This window comes from Neoarius graeffei, chromosome 13 (genome assembly GCF_027579695.1).
Source record: "Neoarius graeffei isolate fNeoGra1 chromosome 13, fNeoGra1.pri, whole genome shotgun sequence".
Classification (NCBI taxonomy): Eukaryota; Metazoa; Chordata; class Actinopteri; order Siluriformes; family Ariidae; genus Neoarius; species Neoarius graeffei.
Genome location: NC_083581.1, coordinates 49,741,479 through 49,755,565, shown reverse-complemented (window position 1 = coordinate 49,755,565; position 14,087 = coordinate 49,741,479). Strand labels below are relative to the sequence as shown.

Below are 14,087 nucleotides of genomic sequence, written 5' to 3'. Positions count from 1 at the left end.
GACAATCAGGTGTGAGTGGGCACCCTGTTTTATTTAAAGAACAGGGATCTATCAAAGTCTGATCTCTACAACACTTCTTTGTGGAAGTGTGTCATGGCACGAACAAAGGAGATTTCTGAGGACCTCAGAAAAAAAGTGTTGTTGATGCTCATCAGGCTGGAAAAGGTTACAAAACCATCTCTAAAGAGTTTGGACTCCACCAATCCACAGTCAGACAGATTGTGTACAAATGGAGGAAATTCAAGACCAGTTACCCTCCCCAGGAGTGGTCGACCAACAAAGATCACTCCAAGAGCAAGGCGTGTAATAGTCGGCGAGGTCACAAAGGACCCCAGGGTAACTTCTAAGCAACTGAAGGCCTCTCTCGCATTGGCTAATGTTAATGTTCATGAGTCCACCATCAGGAGAACACTGAACAACAATGCTGTGCATGGCAGGGCTGCAAGGAGAAAGCCATTGCTCTCCAAAAAGAACACTGCTGCTCGTCTGCAGTTTGCTAAAGATCACGTGGACAAGCCAGAAGGCTATTGGAAAAATGTTTTGTGGACAGATGAGACCAAAATAGAATTCTTTGGTTTAAATGAGAAGCATTATGTTTGGAGAAAGGAAAACACTACATTCCAGCATAAGAACCTTATCCCATCTGTGAAACATGGTGGTGGTAGTATCATGGTTTGGGCCTGTTTTGCTGCATCTGGGCCAGGACGGCTTGCCATCATTGATGGAACGATGAATTCTGAATTATACCAGCGAATTCTAAAGGAAAATGTCAGTACATCTGTCCATGAACTGAATCTCAAGAGAAGGTGGGTCATGCAGCAAGACAACGACCCTAAGCACACATGTCGTTCTACCAAAGAATGGTTAAAGAAGAATAAAGTTAATGTTTTGGAATGGCCAAGTCAAAGTCCTGACCTTAATCCAATCGAAATGTTGTGGAAGGACCTGAAGCGAGCAGTTCATGTGAGGAAACCCACCAACATCCCAGAGTTGAAGCTGTTCTGTACGGAGGAACAGGCTAAAATTCCTCCAAGCCGGTGTGCAGGACTGATCAACAACTGTTTTGTTGCAGTTATTGCTGCACACCAGATACTGAAAGCAAAGGTTCACATACTTTTGCCACTCACAGATATGTAATATCGGATCATTTTCCTCAATAAATAAATGACCAAGCATACTATTTTTGTCTCGTTTGTTTAACTGGGTTCTCTTTATCTACTTTTAGGACTTGTGTGAAAATCTGATGATGTTTTGGGTCATATTTATGCAGAAATATAGAAAATTCTAAAGGGTTCAAAAACTTTCAAGCACCACTATATGTTTGCTATTCCCTGCTATCTGAAATCATAGTCCTATAAATATATTAGCATTTACACAAATTGGTCTGTAGTTTCTGATAACCTTCTCTGGTCACCCCAAGTGAACTTTCTCAAGACATTTGTAACCCCTGACCTTGCAATGCAGGACCACCACATGCTGGGGGTCAGAGTTCAGCCATGTCTCCATGGCTTTACACATGGAACAGATTTTGTCCAGAGGGGGTGCGTGTAGGTCCGGCCAGCCGAAATCATGGACCTGAGAGCGAGAGAGAGAGAGAGAGAGAGATGGGAATGGAAAGATAATGATAGAGAACAAGAAAAATGAGCTCCGTTCTGTCAAAATACTGTTTACACTATATTTCTTTGTAAATGGGTAACGAAATGTCCATAATAATTCTACCTTGGGGTTAAGCCGAGTGATGTCATGCCTTCTCTCAGACAGGTTTAGTAACTGCACAGGACAGTTGAGGTATTTAAATAAGGGTTGCAAACAAAATGCTTTAATTGCACATTCATTTCTCTAAGTAGCGAGGTGTAAAACAGAGTTACTGACCAAAAACTTGTCCTGGTGTTTGGATTTAAGCATAGCTGCCACCTCTTTGAGATTGAGGCGGTAACGCTGCTCATCCAGCAGGGGGGGGAAGAAGACCGAGATGATGCGCTCAGTGATGTAGGTGAGGTCAAAGTCGTAGTGGCGCTCCATCACCCTGTCCATCACCCGATCCACACTTAGACTCCTGAGAAGGGGGATTTTATGTGTTTAGATTTAAATGCTGCAATTCTTTAAAATATTCTCAAAATTTGTAACGGACGCTTTAGCAATAAATAGGGGGCTGTGAAGGTGGAGGGAAGGAAGGAGACTGCTATTGAGGAGAGGGAGTTAGGAAAATATTATGCGTACAGCCCACAAAAGTACAAACAGTCCTCTCCAGTTTTTGGTAATGTGCTGAATTGGTGCACAAGTCATGTGCAGTGGGTTTTGATATGAAACATCCAAGCTGTCTGTTTGTTCCAGTAGAAATAGCAAAGTTCTTAGTCACATGCTTGAGTGATGACTCTCTGCATATAACTCCACACTCAAAGCCAAAAGAGATTAACTCAATGAGCTTTAGCAGTTTCATTCCATAGATAAAACCTACAAATTTACGGGCCAGGATGTTTGTCAAGTGTAATTGGCTCAAGACTCACGCAGGTCTGCTGCTGAAGAATGCTCACTGTCTTACTGATATGTTGCATAGTGAAAACTCTGGAACTTAAGAAGGAACATTCACCTGGGTAGAGTACTTCTTGGTTTGGTGTATGTCAGAGATTTGGTTGAGCCCTAAAGAAAAGAACCAAGATTATTATTATTATTACTACTACTACTACTATTGTTTGATTATCACATTTTCTCCAAATATGTATTAATGTCATAGTGTACTGTATCTGGTTGTACAAATACATTGAGAAAGAATGACAGTGGACAGAAAAGAGCATTCTTACCAGATGCTGAATGTGTCGAGAGGAGGCCGTTCCTCTCCGCTGCTGCAGATGAGAAGCAGGATAAGGCATGATAAACACAGCCAACAGACAAGAATGCATTTTTATTGTGTCTTTTGGCCTCAATTTTACTGAATGCTAAAATACTTTATAGAAAATCTGGAAGAAATATCACTTGAATAAATAATTGAAATTCTCTAGTAGCTCGGACTCTCTCCTCCTGTCATCAGTTCCGGAAAAAAGAGCAACGCTGGACTCCTTAGAAGCAAGTCTGTCGAATTGTTTTGTGTCCTGTGCTCTTAGAAAAAAAGAAAAAAGCGCTAACCCATACCTTGTATGGTTTAATGCAGCGTTCCTCAACCTTTATTCAGTCACGGCACCCTTCAGAAGTATGCAAATTCTCAAGGCAGCCCCATATAAAATATACCCAGTCACGCTGACCCCGGCAGTGACGTTGTGACATGGGAAAGGGGGCTGTGAGATAAATTTTGATGATGCATGAGGCGGCGATGATCTGCATTAGTGTAACTATCGTTTTTTGGAATTTTAATTCATTTTATTTATTTCAATGCTAGAATATATAATTTTTTGACAGCACCCCTAACGAAGTCAGACGGCACCCCGGTTGAGAAAGGCTGGTTTAATGTATATATGGTACATAAGGCTTCAAATGTACACTACACGTAGCTTTCTAGGTAAAAAGTGCAAACAAGAGGTACGAAACGTTTATCCACTGCAACAGTGCACTGCACGTTATGGTGTATTCCTGATGTTTAAAATGCATGAAGGACTAATTATCTGATGCGTTTGAGGAAAAAACATAAAAATAAATCAGCACTTAAGAGTTTAAAAATGTTTGCCAACAACATACATTTAGTAGAGCTCTTTTTCACCACTGAGGCCAAGTTTACATTAGACCGTATCTGTCTCGTTTCCTTCGCGGATGCACTGTCCGTTTACATTAAACCGCCTGGAAACGCCGGGAAACGGGAATCCACCAGGGTCCACGTATTCAATCCAGATCGTGTCTGGTCCGGTGCTGTGTAAACATTGAGAATACGCGGATACGCTGTGCTGAGCTCTAGCTGGCGTCGTCATTGGACAACGTCACTGTGACATCCACCTTCCTGATTCGCTGGCGTTGGTCATGTGACGCGACTGCTGAAAAACGGCGCGGACTTCCACCTTGTATCACCTTTCATTAAAGAGTATAAAAGTATGAAAATACTGCAAATACTGATGCAAATACTGCCCATTGTGTAGTTATGATTGTCTTTAGGGTTGCCATCCTTCCACTTGCAAGTGGTAAGTGATGCGCATGCCCGACATGCACTGAGATCACACACACACAGCGGCTCAGTCCCGAATCACTGCTCATGCGCTATACTCGCGTGCTCTGTGAGCTGCGCAGGGCCGGAGTGCGCACCCTCCAGAGGGCACTCGCTGTTCAGGGCGGAGTGATTTGGAGCGCAGGATGCCTGCGGAGCCGAGCGTATCCGTGTATTGGTGTTGCTGTGTGCACGCGAATCGTGTATTGGTGTTGCTGTGTGCACGCTAATCGTTTTAAAAACGTTAATCTGATGATCCGCTGATACGGTCTAATGTAAACCCCACCTGAGTTGAGTGATGGAGGGAAGGAGTAAAGTGAGTGCTCAAGTGAGCAAATAAGTGAAAGAAAATGGAGTGATGAGTCTAGCCATCTACTACAGCCAAGAACTCGTACACTGCAATATTCATTCATTCATTCATTCATTCATCTTCAGTAACCACTTTATCCTGGTCAGATTTGTGGTAGGTCTGGAGCCTATCCCGGGACCACTAGGTACAAGGCATTTACAATACAGTACGAGAGAAAATTCAACTCACCAAGTCAGAGGATGGGGCCGGGATACAGGGTGTGCTGGCCTGCAATGAAGAACAGTAACTTGATTAAGGTATACGGCAACATCCCCATCACCTACACATGCGCAGATACACACGCATGCACATACAAATCCATACACACACACAGATACACACGCATGCACATACAAATCCATACACACACACGCAGACTCAGGCCTGCCACTATTCCCTTCCACCCCTGATCTATTCCTCTCCCCGTGTAGAGGATGAAGGGAAGGGAGTGGTGTACTGGGAAGGGGCAGCGGAAATGCTTCCTTATAGTGACAGATAAGAGGAAAAAAAACTCGCACATGCTGCTAATTTTGTGTATGAGTGAGTCACAGACAGAAAGAGAGAGAGATAGCTATATTGTGGCTTGCACTTATATCAAGCTGTGTACATGTCCAAGTACTGGAATTCAGGGTGACCTCTGACATTCCTTATGGAGACAAACACAGCGAAGCAGTGGTTGGCTCACATCAGGTAGTCTGAACAAGTTATGCTTGTGTGTGTGCGTGCACGCTGACATTCATGCTTATGTAATGGCCCGCTGCTAAAGTTTCTCCAACCCTCTGAACACATCCGCTCCTGTACTGCCCTGTTTGTTTGGCCACAGGAAAAGGGCTGAGGCCAGATCTCACTCCACTGGCCTTGGTTTGAGACTTTGTGTGTGTAAATATGCTGTGGATGTGTGAGAAAGGTTATCAGATTGTTTTGTAATTTTGTTGTATGACACAGTGGAGCAACTAATGTATGACGCAAAAAAAAAAAAAAAAATCTGGTTTGTTGCACATTAGTGTGCAAGTTTCCAGAAAAGTGCAACTGAGGCCTTTTGGGAGTATGTAAAAAGTATTTGATGATTGACAGCTAAGAAGAACAAGAAGAGAACAGCTAGTAGAAGCTCCGATGTCAAATTAAGCCTCTATTAAGCCTCTATGTACAGTTTGGGACGTGTGTGTGTGTGTGTGTGTGTGTGTGTGTGTGTGTGTGTGTGTGTGTGTGTGCGCACGCGCGCATGCGTGCACACTAGGCGGGCTCCCATTAGAATATCGATTTTCCAAATGTCTTGGCTTAAATCTGAAAATGCACATGCAAAAAGATGTAATTCATGAGCAGTGTGATTATCTGCTCTCTGACTGCGTATTTAAAAAAAATATATATAAAAATCTTGTGTCTGGACACCTGCTCAGAGAACCTTCTTTTTCTTTTTTTTAAAGACTTTTGGACTATTTTAGAGCAATAATAATAATAATAATAATAATGATGAAGACAGTGACATGATGAGAAAACATACAATGATGGACTGACTAAGAAAAGACAAAACTATTTTATATTTTAAGTTCTTAACTGTATTTCTGTTGAAGCATGGCAGACCACTCAAGGTGCTTTTTATTAAACTTCGAAAACAGGCTGAGCACTTGTTAGCTTCTCAGAATTTAAGTTAAAATCTATACATATTCAGGGGCGGCACGGTGGTGTAGTGGTTAGTGCTGTCGCCTCACAGCAAGAAGGTCCGGGTTTGAGCCCCGTGGCCGGCGAGGGCCTTTCTGTGCGGAGTTTGCATGTTCTCCCCGTGTCCGCGTGGGTTTCCTCCAGGTGCTCCGGTTTCCCCCACAGTCCAAAGACATGCAGGTTAGGTTAACTGGTGACTCTAAATTGACCGTAGGTGTGAATGTGAGTGTGAATGGTTGTCTGTGTCTATGTGTCAGCCCTGTGATGACCTGGCGACTTGTCCAGGGTGTACCCCGCCTTTCGCCCGTAGTCAGCTGGGATAGGCTCCAGCTTGCCTGCGACCCTGTAGAACAGGATAAAGTGGCTAGAGATAATGAGATGAGATGAGATCTATACATATTCACTATTTATATTTGCCTCAGAAACAGGTTTCAACCATAGGGCTTTATCAAAATGCATAGTGTCTCCAAACAGTGGTAGTGTGTGTATGACTCCAAGCGATAAGGTGAACTCTAGATCATTGGTGGATCACTCCTAATGCTGCGCTTAATTGTATTCTACGCAGCATTTACATATGTAACTGTATGGAAATTGGGCAACTACTGCTAAAGCAGAACATATTAGACTGTCTGTTAAAGTACTTAGTGCATGTAACACAGACTGTGGTACTTCACAGTAAATTACCGTCTGTCCTTTCAACATCCTCACTTTCCACATGTCTAATTTATTCATATCTTCATATTCATATCTTTGTCAAATTTATTTGTGCCTTCCCTTCCAATGACCATCAATCATTCTAGATGCCACAAAACTATGTCTCCACTACTGCTATCCCTTGTCTCCTCAACTCAAATGTTCCTTTCATCTTTCCTCTCCTATGCTCCATCTCCACTGTCCTTTCACTCTTAGGGTTTTTTTTTCTCCTCACTACATCATCCCTTCTTCACTATGCCCTATCCCATCCATTTTCCACTAACTCTCTCAAAGTTCCCCTTTCCCCATGTAAGGCTTTCCTGGAGTTCTTTCCCCGTGTGTTTCACTCTTGCTGGGTTGGGGGCCTGTAGCAGGGGAGCATTATGCCAGAACAAACACACCAGATTCCATCTCTTGGGCCAACGCTTATGCACTCATTTCCTGCAAAGGCTTGCTTTCTCGCTCCCTCTCCCTCAATCCCTAGAATTCTGTCTCATTCCCTCTTTTCCCAGTCTCTCTGGGTTTCACACGACAATTAGGAATGGCTCCCAACGTATGAGCGAACTTCCATCATTGTCTGAGATTAGGCTCTACTATGCCATAAAGCTAAAATTCAAACTGGCTTGGCGGGAGGGGAGTATAAATATTTCTTTAGGCCAAATGAAAGATTACATACTTTTATACTAAACTCACTTGCTGAAGCAGGTCTCCAAATACAACACAGCCTTACCATGATTTCTGTAAGCTCCATGTGGAGTGGCATATAATACCCGGTCTATTCAGACAGCATTAAACATTCCAGATGTTTAACACTGCCTAATGTCACGTTAAGTTCAATATAGAGCAGTGTGGGGATGACAGGAAGAGTACGTGTGTGTCCGTCCCCGTCTTGAGGTTTGAGAGTCTGCCTAATGTAAAGCAAGGGGCCCATCTCCAAACCTGATGGCTCCTAAAGTGATCTAAAGTAAACAGTGACGAGATTTGATGCACATGCTGCAGGTAACCCACAGGGTGAACTGCTTTCTGAGGTTCTGAGCTTCGAATTGGTTGAAATTTGCTTCCATCTAACAAAAAAAAAAAAAAAAAAGGCATGTGGTTTGGATCAGTGTAGAAGGCAACTCAGTGCAATAAAACAACTACACTCTCTATCCAAGAGACGGGCTATAAATGATCTAAGTGAGGGAGGGAGAAAAAACAAAAGATAAGGATAGGAGTGGAGAAGAATGGGTATGGTTGAAACTGAAATTGAGCGATGGAGAGAGGAAGAGCAGGAAGGAAGGAGTGGTAGGAAGTGTGGGAGGAGAAGAAGGAAGGCAGACATTACCTTTGGTGTAAACAGTGTCATTAATGAGATTAGTCTGGCTGGAATGTAGTGTTTTCAGGCAAAAACACTGTGGGGTGTGTTTCTGAACTTTCCTTTGAACCAAACATTCCTAAATTTAATCTTTCATGGTTAGCTGTCTTCAGGAACAGGTTAATCACAACTTCTTTGCGTGTGGCTACTGCTCAGTAACTACAGAGAAGATGCCGCTATATAAACAGTAGCCACTTCATTAGCTTCTGTATACATGTACATCGTAAGCAAACAATTATTGACCAACCCACTGTTGTGAAATGTGTGAATAAGGTTTAGTTTGAACATTCCAGCTAATTAAACCACGGCTGCAAGAACAAGTTTCATTTTTAGTTTGTACAACAAGTCAGAGCAAGTTTTAAGCTGAACTGATTTCAGCATTTAATTTGATCTTTTATGGAGCACACAAACGCGTCTGCATTCGCTATTTTACTCCGATTTATATCTCTTGTAGTTTGGGCTATGTGAATGACAAAAGGTAGTACCTTGACTACGATTATTAATAACATTAATTATGTAATTGTGTGGGCGGCAGGGTGGTGTAGTGGTTAGCGCTGTCGCCTCACAGCAAGAAGGTCCGGGTTCGAGCCCCGTGGCCGGCGAGGGCCTTTCTGTGCAGAGTTTGCATGTTCTCCCCGTGTCCGCGTGGGTTTCCTCCGGGTGCTCCGGTTTCCCCCACAGTCCAAAGACATGCAGGTTAGGTTAACTGGTGACTCTAAATTGACCGTAGGTGTGAATGAGAGTGTGAATGGTTGTCTGTGTCTATGTGTTAGCCTTGTGATGACCTGGCGACTTGTCCAGAGTGTACCCCGCCTTTCGCCCATAGTCAGCTGGGATAGGCTCCAGCTTGCCTGCGACCGTACAGAACAGGATAAAGCGGCTAGAGATAATGAGATGAGATGTAATTGTGTTTCGTTCATTTTTTTTCCCCTAGAGACAGGGTCTGAACCTATACACATACAGTATCTCAGAAACCCATACACTCATCTCCGGGGGATTTTCTTGGTCATAACGAAAGAAAAAATTGATCTGTATAATTCTCCTTCCTCTCCTATGAACTGTAATATGGCAATGATGAAAGCAAGACATGGAAATATAACAAGGGGTAAAAGCCTTGCAAACATGCTTCATGATGAGGTAAGGATCCCTGAGGAGTGATAAGCAATTCAAGGCTGGTGCACCTCATGTCCTGACAGAACTGTACTGAAGGACATTGACTATGTGCATACGCTTCACTGAATTCTCCTCGGAAGATTCCCAAGACTGTTCATCTCCCCAGCAGACTGGTTCTCACACATGCTGATGGACCACTTCCTAAGCATCTGTTCCAATCTGACACTGTTTATATAGAAGTGAACTCCAGTGGAGAGCACGCAGCCCGACGACATTTTTGCTCCTTTAAGCATAAGCTCTTTAATCATCTGTGTCTAGTTTTCTCAACCCCCTAATATCTCATTTTGACAGCATAAACAGGAACTACAAATCCACCAGGGACAACAGTCGTTCAACAACCAAGAACAGAAAGCTAAGACAAAAATAAAACAGCACACACCCTCCTCCATTTACAAGCCATCAACAGAAGAAAAATCCCATGTCACCAGGCTGGGACTGTTCACTGCTTGATTTTGTTATATTTATTATACTGTAGCTTCTAGAAGATCATTGGAAAATGGAGAAACAGGTCAACTTAGTACTCTTGGTCTTACAGGTTTCTTCTGGGGGGGTTTTCCCTTTGGGGAAAGCCTTAAAATTTATATATAGAATCCTACAACGTACAGTGGCATGCAAAAGTTTGGGCACCCTTACTGAAAATGTCTGTTACTGTGAATAGTTAAGTGAGCAGAAGATGAACTGATCACCAAAAGGCATAAAGGTAAAGATGACAAATTTTTTTTCAGCATTTTCTGCAAGATTTGTGTATTATTTTTGTTTTGTACAATTGGAGAGTGAAAAAAAGAAAAGGAACACCATGCAAAATGGCAGTTAACAGAAACAGTGGAGATCAAGGTGAGGTCTGGAAAATGAAGAAAACTTTCTGAAAGAACTGCTCGTTGGATTGCTAGAAAGGCAAACAAAAAACCCTGTTTGACTGCAAAAGACCTTCAGAAAGATTTAGCAGACCCTGGAGTGGTGGTGTACTGTTCTACTATGCAGCAACACCTGAACAAATATGACCTTCATGGGAGAGTCATCAGAAGAAAACCTTTCCTGCATCCTAGCCACAAAATTCAGCGTCTGACGTTTGCAAATGAACATCTAAACAAGCCTGATGCATTTTGGAGACAAGTCCTGTGGACTGATGAAATCAAAATAGGACTTTTTGGCCACAATGTGCAAAGGTATGTTTGGAGAAAAAAGGGTGCCAAATTCCAGGAAAAGAACACCTCTCCAACTCTGAAGCATGGGTGTGGATCGATCATGCTTTGGGGTTGTGTTGCAGCCAGTGGCACAGGGCACATTTCATTGGTCGAGGGAAGCATGGATTCAAATAAATACCAGCAAATTCTGGAAGCAAACATCACATCATCTGTAAAAAAGTTGAAGTTAAAAAGAGGATGGCTCCTACAATAAGACAATGATCCAAAACACACCTCAAAATCTACAATGGAATACCTCAAGAGGCACAAGCTGAAGGTTTTGCCCTGGCCCTCACAGTCCCCTGACCTAAACATCATTGAAAATTTGTGGATAGATCTCAAAACAGCAGTGCATGTAAGACAGCCCAAGAAACTTGTAGAACTGGAAGCCTTTTGCAAGGACGAATGTGTGAAAATCCCCCAGGTAAGAACTGAAAGATTATTAGCTGGCTACAAAAAGTGTTTATAAGCTGTGATACTTGCCAAAGGGGGTGTTACTGGGTACTAACCATGCAGGGTGCCCAAACTTTTGCTTCTGGCCCTTTTCCTTTTTTTTGTCATTTTGAAAATGTAAAAGATGAAAATAAAAAAAAATAGCTTTTGCTTAAAATATAAAGGGAATGAGTCATCTTTAACTTTATGCCTTTTTGGAGATCATTTCATCTTCAACTTGCTTAACTGTTCACAGTAACAGCAACTTTGACCGGGGTGCCCAAACTTTTGCACACCACTGTATTTTATCCTTCATTTCAGAGAGGGTTCCTTGAACAACCTTTTTATGAAGCTAAGAACAGATAACTACAAAAAGAACCCCTTTTTAATTACGGTATTTCTTAAAAACTACACAATTAACAATCAAATCACCTCAAGACATCTTTAACACCTGAACCTAAATGAATTTCATAGCACTTCATGATGTACAGCGCAATGTTTTAAATTAAAATAGTATTGTGTAAGAAGAATCTTGAATAAAGCATATTTGATCTGTTGGAGATATGTTGTGAAACACGTATAATTTTCAATGATCTAAATTCCACGCGCATCTTAGTATCTCCATGGTAACCCATGTGAAAACCTAGACTGTATGGTCTATCCACATTTCTAATCTCAACATAAAAACTGACGTTACATACAATACATTTCTCCCTTACATGTCAGTACAGTGGTGCTTGAAAGTTTGTGAACCCTTTAGAATTTTCTATATTTCTGCATAAATATAACCTAAAACATCATCAGATTTTCACACAAGTCCTAAAAGTAGATAAAGAGAACCCAGTTAAACAAATGAGACAAAAATATTATACTTGGTCATTTATTTATTTATTGAAGAAAATGATCCAATATTACATATCTGTGAGTGGCAAAAGTATGTGAACCTTTGCTTTCAGTATCTGGTGTGACCCCCTTGTGCAGCAATAACTGCAACTAAACGTTTCCGGTAACTGTTGATCAGTCCTGCACACTGGCTTGGAAGAATTTTAGCCCATTCCTCTGTACAGAACAACTTCAAATCTGGGATGTTGGTGGGTTTCCTCACATGAACTGCTCGCTTCAGGTCCTTCGACAACATTGCAATTGGATTAAGGTCAGGACTTTGACTTGGCCATTCCAAAACATTAACTTTATTCTTCTTTAACCGTTCTTTGGTAGAACGAATTGTGTGCTTAGGGTCGTTGTCTTGCTGCATGACTCACCTTCTTTTGAAATTCAGTTCATGGCCAGATGTCCTGACATTTTCCTTTAGAATTCGCTGGTATAATTCAGAATTCATTGCTCCATCAATGATGGCAAGCCGTCCTGGCCCACATGCAAAAAAACAGGCCCAAAACACGATACTACCACCACCATGTTTCACAGATGGGATAAGGTTCTTATGCTGGAATGCAGTGTTTTCCTTTCTCCAAACATAACGCTTTTCATTTAAACCAAAAAGTTCTATTTTGGTCTCATCCATCCACAAAACATTTTTCCAATAGCCTTCTGGCTTGTCCACATGATCTTTAGCAAACTGCAGGCAAGCAGCAAGTTTTTTGGAGAGCAGTGGCTTTCTCCTTACAACCCTGCCATGCACAGCATTGTTGTTCAGTGTTCTCCTGATGGTGGACTCATGAACATTAACATTAGCCAATGTGAGAGAGGCCTTCAGTTGCTTAGAAGTTACCCTGGGGTCCTTTGTGACCTTGCCGACTGTTACACCCTTGCTCTTGGAGTGATTTTGTTGGTCGACCACTCCTGGGGAGGGTAGCTACGGTCTTGAATTTCCTCCATTTGTACACAATCTGTCTGACTGTGGATTGGTGGAGTCCAAACTTTTTACAGATGGTTTTGTAATGTTTTCCAGCCTGATAAGCATCAACAACGCTTTTTCTGAGGTCCTCAGAAATCTCCTTTGTTTGTGCCATGATACACTTCCACAAACATGTTGTGAAGATCAGACTTTGATAGATCCCTGTTCTTTAAATAAAACAGGGTGCCCACTCACACCTGATTGTCATCCCATTGATTGAAAACACCTGACTCTAATTTCACCTTCAAATTAACTGCTAATCCTAGAGGTTCACATACTTTTGCCACTCACAGATATGTAATATTGGATCATTTTCCTCAATAAATAAATGACCAAGTAGAATATTTTTGTCTCATTTGTTTAACTGGGTTCTCTTTATCTACTTTTAGGACTTGTGTGAAAATCTGATGATGTTTTGGGTCATATTAATGCAGAAATATAGAAAATTCTAAAGGGTTCACAAACTTTCAAGCACGACTGTATATGTACTGTTTATCACTTATTTGCAAACACAATCACATAATGAACCTTGTGACCAGCTGGATCAAATGTACAGAGGAACATCAGCTCAATTAGACACAACAGCAGACAAATCTGCCAAATCTCTAACTGCCTTTCGGTTTTATCAGTATGGTTCTGAAATCTGCCCCCACACGCAGAAAGATTATAAACATGAGATTATAAACATGCACTGTAGTCATGGCGGTTACTGGAAATTACGTCCTTCCCGCTTGGCCCATCCAAATGCTGTCACCACAGGAAATGAGGATCTTTTTTTAATATACCAGTGGAGGAAATGTTCCATCCCTCGCCATATATTCTTCACTATAGCTGTGACATTCCTGAATCTTTAGTCCTTCAATACACAATCTCCTTAAAGGGGACAAATTATGAAAAACTCATTTGAGGATCTGGAGTGCCTATGTCACAAAGGGATCTCATTAGAATTATGTCGCGCCCTCATCCAAGTATCTCCAGTCATAACTTGAGAACTGCCTTTGCAAATGGTTATTCGTGAAGAAAGTGTGACCTGATTGGTCGGTGAAAGGGTGGGGTGGGGTAAGTAGTGGTTCATTATCATTTAAAGAAACACGCACTCAGATTGGCTGTTTTGAACAAGGCTGTTTAGACAGAGCGAGAAGGGAGCTGTGCTGCTTTATCATTGGTCCAATGTCCTTATGGACTTTGAACAAAGCATGTCAGAGACATTTCATTAAGACCTCAGGAAACTCTGTCAACTTGTGGAAAAGTGGTATAATGTC

General features: G+C 41.9%; 1 protein-coding gene across 6 annotated transcripts in view; it reads right to left on the bottom strand.

Annotated features, from left to right (window-relative positions):
* tns2a (tensin 2a) overlaps positions 1-14,087 on the bottom strand; it is a 76,944-nt gene that overhangs the window by 24,525 nt on the left and 38,332 nt on the right. For 5 of the 6 annotated variants that reach the window (XM_060937955.1, XM_060937957.1, XM_060937953.1 and 2 more), the window contains exons 4-9: positions 4,665-4,703; positions 2,802-2,843; positions 2,591-2,640; positions 1,873-2,056; positions 1,720-1,770; positions 1,453-1,575 (exon numbers count right to left, since the gene is read on the bottom strand). In XM_060937955.1, the coding sequence (XP_060793938.1) occupies positions 1,453-1,575; positions 1,720-1,770; positions 1,873-2,056; positions 2,591-2,640; positions 2,802-2,843; positions 4,665-4,703 (489 nt within the window). The remainder of the gene's footprint in view (positions 1-1,452; positions 1,576-1,719; positions 1,771-1,872; positions 2,057-2,590; positions 2,641-2,801; positions 2,844-4,664; positions 4,704-14,087) is intronic. The other variant, XM_060937954.1, reaches the window with a different exon arrangement.